This window comes from Haplochromis burtoni, unplaced genomic scaffold (assembly GCF_018398535.1).
Source record: "Haplochromis burtoni strain Fernald_Lab_line unplaced genomic scaffold, NCSU_Asbu1 Contig_831, whole genome shotgun sequence".
Taxonomy (NCBI): domain Eukaryota; kingdom Metazoa; phylum Chordata; class Actinopteri; order Cichliformes; family Cichlidae; genus Haplochromis; species Haplochromis burtoni.
Window position 1 is genome coordinate 103,742 of NW_024583192.1, and position 7,540 is coordinate 111,281.

At 46.7% G+C, this 7,540-nt stretch overlaps 2 protein-coding genes across 5 annotated transcripts in view; both read right to left on the reverse strand.

Moving 5' to 3' along the window:
- The window catches only part of chm (CHM Rab escort protein), a 24,576-nt gene that overhangs the window by 15,571 nt on the left and 1,465 nt on the right, over window positions 1–7,540 (reverse strand). The gene's annotated exons all lie outside the window — the stretch shown is intronic.
- Window positions 5,319–7,540, reverse strand: part of LOC102302433 (GTPase IMAP family member 7) — a 28,205-nt gene continuing 25,983 nt past the window's right edge. For both annotated transcript variants that reach the window (XM_005950745.2, XM_014330507.2), the window contains one exon: window positions 5,319–7,219. In XM_005950745.2, coding sequence (XP_005950807.1) covers window positions 6,381–7,219 — 839 coding nt within the window. In that variant the 3' untranslated portion in view covers window positions 5,319–6,380. The remainder of the gene's footprint in view (window positions 7,220–7,540) is intronic.

The window sequence follows — 7,540 nt, forward strand, 5'->3', positions numbered from 1 at the left end:
AAGAGGAGATACCTCATAATGAGACACAGCACATTTATATGAGTCGTTTATTCATTCTAACTTGCTGAAGTTATTGTGTTATAGGCTCTCTTTACTGTTGTCACACTGACAGTTTTCAAGTTGTTAATGAACAAAAACAATGAAATAAAAGATTTTGCTGTGAACAGACATCAGGAGGAGCTCTCCATGCAGGTGAAATAAGCCATCCTTAATCTGCCAAAACAGAAAAAAAACATCTGAGAAACTGCTACAATACTAGGAGTGGCCAAATCTACAGTTGTGAGGTGTGGTGTGACAACAACGACGAGGGCACCGTCTTTTCTACAAGACACTGCCGCTATCACTATTGCTGCTGGGAATACCAGGAAGCGAGGCATTCCAAATGAATGGCCAAACTCTCTTTGACCGACATTTCAAACTTTGGACTCGCTCGCAGGTCAGGTTTGATTGGAGCCAGTTGTTTGATGTCTGGGAAACTCAAGGGGAAAGCAGTGGATAACAGGAAGTTGTCACCAAACACTGTCTTATTTCAATTCAATTTTATTTTACAGCAGCCAAATCACAACAGTCGCCTCAAGGCGCTTTATATTGTAAGGTAGACCCTACAATAATACATACAGAGAAAAACCCAACAATCATATGACCCCCTATGAGCAAGCACTTTGGCGACAGTGGGAAGGAAAAACTCCCTTTTAACAGGAAGAAACCTCCGGCAGAACCAGGCTCAGGGAGGGGCGGGGCCATCTGCTGTGATCGGTTGGGGTGAGAGAAGGAAGACAGGATAAAGACATGCTGTGGAAGAGAGACAGAGGTTAATAACAGATATGATTCAATGCAGAGAGGTCTGTTAATACATAGTGAGTGAGAAAGGTGACTGGAAAGGAAAAACTCAATGCATCATATAGATATATTATTCAATGGCCAATTACTAGATATTAGTAATATATATATATATACTGTATGTTTTCATTTCATGACATACATATATATATAAAAAAAACAAAAAACACCCAGCACGCCCCTGCGGGCAGTTTATCCTTCAAGCTCGGGTCCTCTACTAGAGGCCTGGGAGTTTGAGGGTCCTGCGCAGTATGTTAGCTGTTCCCAGGACTGCGCTCTTCTGGACAGAGATCTCCGATGTTATTCCCGGGATCTGCTGGAGCCACTCGCCTAGCTTGGGAGTCACCGCACCTAGTGCTCCGATTACCACGGGGACCACCGTTACCTTCACCCTCCACATCCTCTCGAGCTCTTCTCTGAGCCCTTGGTATTTCTCCAGCTTCTCGTGTTCCTTCTTCCTGATATTGCTGTCATTCGGAACCGCTACATCGATCACTACGGCCGTCTTCTTCTGTTTGTCTACCACCACTATGTCCGGTTGGTTAGCCACCACCATTTTGTCCGTCTGTATCTGGAAGTCCCACAGGATCTTAGCTCGGTCATTCTCCACCACCCTTGGGGGCGTCTCCCATTTTGACCTCAGGACTTCCAGGTTATATTTGGTCATATTCAGTCCAGCTTTGTCCAGCCACTGGTAGGATTTCTGGATGACAGCCATCTCCTCTATCTGCCGGTGGTACATACCGTGCAGGGGCCTTTCCTTCCATGATGGTTCCTCCTCTTCCTCCTCTTTCTTGGGTTTCTGCTGCCTGAGGTATTCACTGAGCACGCGGACAGTTTGTGTGTGTTCCGTGTTCAGCCAAGAGAAAGTGTCCCTTCACCCAGTTAGGCAAAAGTCAACAATCTTCAGTCAACGCGGGTGACCTTGAATGAGGGGGAGGAGTCACAACACAGTCTTGTTATCTAAGGGAGAATTGTTATTCCCGTCAGCTTTTGCCTTGAGTATCCAGCTGGCAGGGGGCCATGAGATGAAGATGGTAGTTGTTTTGGTTAGTGCGAACAAACTGCTCCAATTTTACAGTAGGTCTAATGTCCGTCACTGGTCACCAGGTCTCTCAATTCCTCTCATTCTTCTGCTCCAATATCTCATCTATATTGCAGAGCCATGAGCTTCTCCAAGAAGCTCGTGGATGTTCGTTGTCTTATCCTGGACTGTGGTGCTGACACTCACCAGTCCCCGGCCCCCTTCCTTCCGCTTAGCGTACAGCCTCAGGGCTGCTGGACTTGGGGTGAAACCCTCCATGCATGGTAAGGAGCTTTCTTGTCTTTATGTCAGTGGCTTCTATCTCCTCCTTTGGCCAGCCTATTACCCCAGCAGGGTACCTGATCACAGGCAGGGCGTACGTGTTGATGGCCCGGATCTTGTTCTTACCATTCAGCTGACTCCTCAGGACTTGCCTGACCCTCTGCAGGTACTTGGTGGTTGCAGCTTTTCTAGCGGCCTCTTCATGGTTCCCATTTGCCTGCGGGATCCCCAGGTACTTGTAACTGTCCTCTATGTCTGCAATGTTGCCTTCTGGTAGTTTGATCCCCTCAGTTCTGACTACCTTCTCTCTCTTTGTTATCATCCAACTACACTTCTCCGATATCACTGCTAAGGTGTCGCTGTTGAGCTGCATATATGTTGTAAATTTTAGCAATTTTGACCATTTGTCCTCTGCAGGACACCGTAGTTCAGATTTCTCGTTCGCGTGGGCGCCATCTTGGTTCAGTGTTTACTGTGATGTGCAAAGGTAAGCACTGTCAGTGGCGAACTGCATTGGTTTTGTTTAAAAATAAGTGTTCCACTGTGTAAAATAGCGGTTTGTCATTTAAGCCGAGCATATATTTTGTTTATTGAGAGGTTCATGTATTGTCTGATGAGAGTATGAGCAGTTTGTGTGCATGTTTCATTTGGTAATATCTGCCGCAATTTCGGGCTACATTCCCGCTAGTTAGCAGAGCACCATTCGGGCAAAGTAATGCAAGATGAAGCATTAGCTTTTCAGCTGCAGTTTGCTGGTAATCCTGCTATGTTAGTTTTGTGTCATACTCATTCCTGAGACCGTGGAATTTTGTAAAAACATGATTATTTTTGCTTAATGTGTTTTTTATATATATATGTTGTTGTATTTTACTATGTTGATAATCACGCAGTGTTTACTGTGATTTGCAAAGGGCCAGCAGCAGAGTTGGAGTGGTGTTTGCCCCAGCATCTGAATAAACGGCACGGTCCGAGCCACAAATTGAACGCCTGTGTCCGACTGGTCTCTCTGCTGTGCACCCCAATCCAACACAAACTTACACAACGCAGAGTCCGGGGTGTAGGGAGGCCCCTGCACTGGTTGGGTTACATTACCATCCGACTACACTTCTCCAGTCCGAACGACATCCCGATGTCATTGCTGCATATCCTGGTGGTGTGGATCAGGGAATCGATGTCTCGTTCACTCTTGGCATACAGCTTGATGTCATCCATGTACAGGAGGTGGCTGACAACTGCTCCGTTCTGTAGTCGGTATCCGTAACCATGATGCAGAACAGCAGTGGGGACAGAGCATCTCCTTGGTAGATCCCGCACTGTACTGCTTGGTCTGCCAGTAGCTGGTGTTTTGTGCCTCTGGTATTCCTGCCCATCCCTTTCTGTGCCTCGCTCATGTATTGACCCATGTGCCTGTTCATCTTAGCCGCTATGATGCCTGACAGGAGCTTCCACGTGGTGCTGAGGCAGGTTATTGGTCGGTAGTTGGAGGGGACCGGTCCCTTCTTGGGGTCCTTGGGGATCAGGACCGTCCGACCTTCGGTTAGCCATTCCGGGTGTCTCTCGTTAACTAGCAGCTGGTTCATTTGTGCTGCCAGACGCTCGTGGAGTGCAGTCAGCTTCTTCAGCCAGTAGGCGTGAACCATGTCGGGCCCTGGTGCTGTCCAACTCTTCATACTGGAGACCCTTTCTTGGATATCTGCCACTGTGATGGTTACTGGACCCTGTTCAGGGAGGTCGCTGTGGTCTGCCCTCAGATCCACTAGCCACTGAGCATTGCCGTTATGCTCTGCTGAAACATGACTCGCTGCCAAATAGAAGTTTTAATAGGAGAAGTCAACCACACAGAATCCAGTTAAAACTGTCTGGATCAGTGCTGTGAACACGGTGAGCTGGTATGTTTGCCTTCTTCTGTGTCACGCTGACATTTCTGAACATGTTCAGTTATTTTTAGGAATCTGATCTCTGTTCTCCTCGTGTGTGTTTTGATTGTGTTTTTTAATGTTCTTTGTTGTTGTTATATTGTCTGTAAAGGTTCTCAGTCATTCAGGTCATCGTAGTCCAAGGAGCTTGGAAAGAAAAGCGTCTGGACTTCTTTAAGTTTCTTGAAGAAGTTTCACCTCTCAGCCTAAATGGCAAACTTATCCTTTCTGTCTTCCCTGGTTTGCCATTCCTGGACTGTGAAGAGAATGGAAACCTTTAAAGTGTGCGTGTTAGTCCCCATAGGGAAATAGTTCCTCTGCATTTAACCCATTCACCCAGTGAAGCAGTGGGCAGCCACCAGTGCAGCGCCCGGGGAGCAGTGTGTAGGGATGGTACCTTGCTCAGGGGTACCTCAGGGTAGCCGTTCAGTGGAGTCGAACCCCCGATCTTCCGATCATGGGGCTACCACTCTACCTACTGAGCTATCCACAATGAAGTTTACCTGAAGCCCACACACTCGGACCAGTACCTCCTCTTTGACTCCCACAAAACTGCAAAACACAAACTCAACAATGTGGTGTTTGCTGTACAGTGCAGCGAGGACCTCTACACTGGAGAGACCAAACAGCCACTTCACAAGCGCATGGCACAACACAGAAGAGCCACCTCCACAGGACAAGACTCAGCAGTCCATCTGCATCTAAAGGTCAAAGGTCACTCTTTCGAGGATGCCAATGTTCACATTTTGGACAGAGAGGACAGATGGTTTGAAAGAGGAGTGAAAGAAGCATCTATGTCCACTGTGAGCGACCATCTTTGAACAGAGGCGGGGTTTACGACACCAACTCTCTGCCATCTATAATCCAGTTTTGAGATCCTCCCAGACGCCTTAACGCCCACTCACATCCTGGGCCATCTGACCTCAGGAATTCAGCATGATAAGGTGGGGCCAGGTTTCACAATGAACTCACCCGAAACTCTGGCTGATTGGGACCCACACCCAGTTTCACACCTTGGCTCAGGCGATTAGAGGATCATCAGGGGGTCCTTTTGTCCCTCTGTGGGGGGAAACTCCCACTAGGTTTATATCTGGGACTCTCCACCATTTGACCTTAGAACTGAAGAAGCTTCTCGGATGAGAGGTGAAACGTCTTCAAGTCAACTTAAAGAAGTCCAGACGCTTTTCTTTGCAAGCTCCTGAGACTTGTTGTTGTATTATTTTAGCATGTTCAAGAAAAACAAACAAACAACCATCAGTTTTTAAACAATCTTTTCGTTTATTAAAGGGAAAGGTAATCCAAACGTACCTGGCCCTGTGTGAGAATGTGCTGCTGATTCTTCTTTCAAGTTCTCAGGGAAGACTAAGAAACTACAGTGAAAAATATGACATTTTCTGAAGAGTTCAATTTCTCTGCCACACCCACGCCCGATTACTGCCACACCTGCTGAAGCACAGGCCTGGTCGAGGTTACAGGAATGTTCCTCAGACTGTGGCACTCCAGAGAACCACAGTGAGAACCACAGTTATCCACACATGGAGGAAACAGTGCTGATAGTTTGTTTGACGGTCTGAAAAATGCTTGTCTGCTAAATATGAAAAATAAAATCAGGAAGGAGGAAAACACTGTCTCACAGGTTCACTGCACAGAGTGTGTTTATGAAGTAATCACAGCAATACAGATGATAACATTATTTTTAAACACCTGAACACATCATATACCAACATTTATTGATATTTGCATCATTTAACTGTAAATATTTATTATACTTTAAAGTTAAAGAAAATATTGTTTTCAAACTTTGCATTTGTGAACAGTATTTTATTTTTAATCAGTTTGTGACTGGAGACCATGTCAGAACCTCCGAGCTCGTCCTGAGCAAAGCTGCTGCTAATCCAACCTGCTCTCTAAGGTCTGGGCATGTCCGACTGGGAGGAGGTCATGGAAGTCTATCTCAGCTTGGGGATGCTGCAGCTTTTCCTCTAGACCATCAGGAGGATGTAGGTGGGATAGAGAGGTGTGGCAGTCTCTGTACAGACCAGACTCTGTCCCTGAGACCTGGACCAGCATGAGTCAGATGGATCAAAGGTTTGTGTTAAATATAGAAAATTCAGGAAAATGTTTTATTTAAGCAATGGAGGAAAAAGCTCGTTACCCAGGAACCAAAGATGTTCAGGAGATCTGTGTGTATACAGGCTCATGTTATACAGCTCTTAGATGACGTATTACACAATATGATAAATTACCGTGGACTAACAGTTCTTGTGTGCGCCATTAATGACCAATAATTATCAAAATGTGATCAAACGTTCTTTATTTTATTGTGTGGCACATTTTTTCTCCTTTGCTGCTACGACTGCTGCTCCCACTGCTGCTCCCAGTGCTGCTCCCAGTGGCCCTAAAATGCTCCCGAGGCCCGCTCCTATCCCAGCAGCCCTCAGGATCTTGTTCTTCCTCTCTGCCCGTCTTCTCGCTTCTTCTTCTCCCATGTCTGGATTTTCTCTCATAAGTCGTTCCATCTCTTCTCTGATGGCTCTCTCAGCTTCCTGCAGCATGTCATTGGTGTAGTATGTTGCTCCATTTCTCTGAGTCATGGTGTTGATCTTCTCCAGCAGCTCTTTGACCTGAGAGCGATCCTCACTCCTGTTGTTAAAAACATGATATCTTCCTCCGCACTGATTGATGAAGCGATGAAGAGGCCGATTTCCACTGATTGATTTGTCGATGTCGATTCCGTTTGGCAGATTGTCTCCATACGTGAACAAGACTATGGTGTAACAGGCTGCATCCACCCCAAATATCTTCTGAAGGATTTTTATCGTTTCTTCTTCTGCTTTTGTAAACCTGCCGATCTGGATCACAACCAGGAACACGTGAGGACCGGGAGCAACAAAGGAGATGCATTTAACGATCTCCGTCTTTACATGCTCCTGAGTCAGTAGGGTGTCAAACAGACCCGGAGTGTCAACTACATCCAGGATGTGACCATCCACCTGCCCTGTTACTTTGCGACACCCAACTACTGATGAAGAAAAAGAAGTTATAGACTCAAAGGCTTTTCTTCCTAAGATGGTGTTTCCTGATGCACTCTTCCCAACTCCAGTTTTCCCAACAAGCACAATCCTCAGGTGTGGGAACCCATCTCTCACTGCATCTCCTGGAGAACATAAACAGACAGTGTTAGTGGGACTCCCAGGTCATCACACAGGTCATCACACAGGTCATCACACAGGCCATCACACAGGTCATCACACAGGTCATTACACAGGTCATCACACAGGTCATCACACAGGTCATCATACAGGTCATCACACAGGTCATTACACAGGTCATCACACAGGTCATCACACAGGCGCTCTCCAGCAGCGTGTCAGTGTCCCGCTTCCCTCCCCTCACTCAGGATGGCCCCGCCCCTCCCTGAGCTGGTTCTGCTGGAGGTTTCTTCCTGTTAAAAGGGAGTTTTTCCTTCCTACTGTTG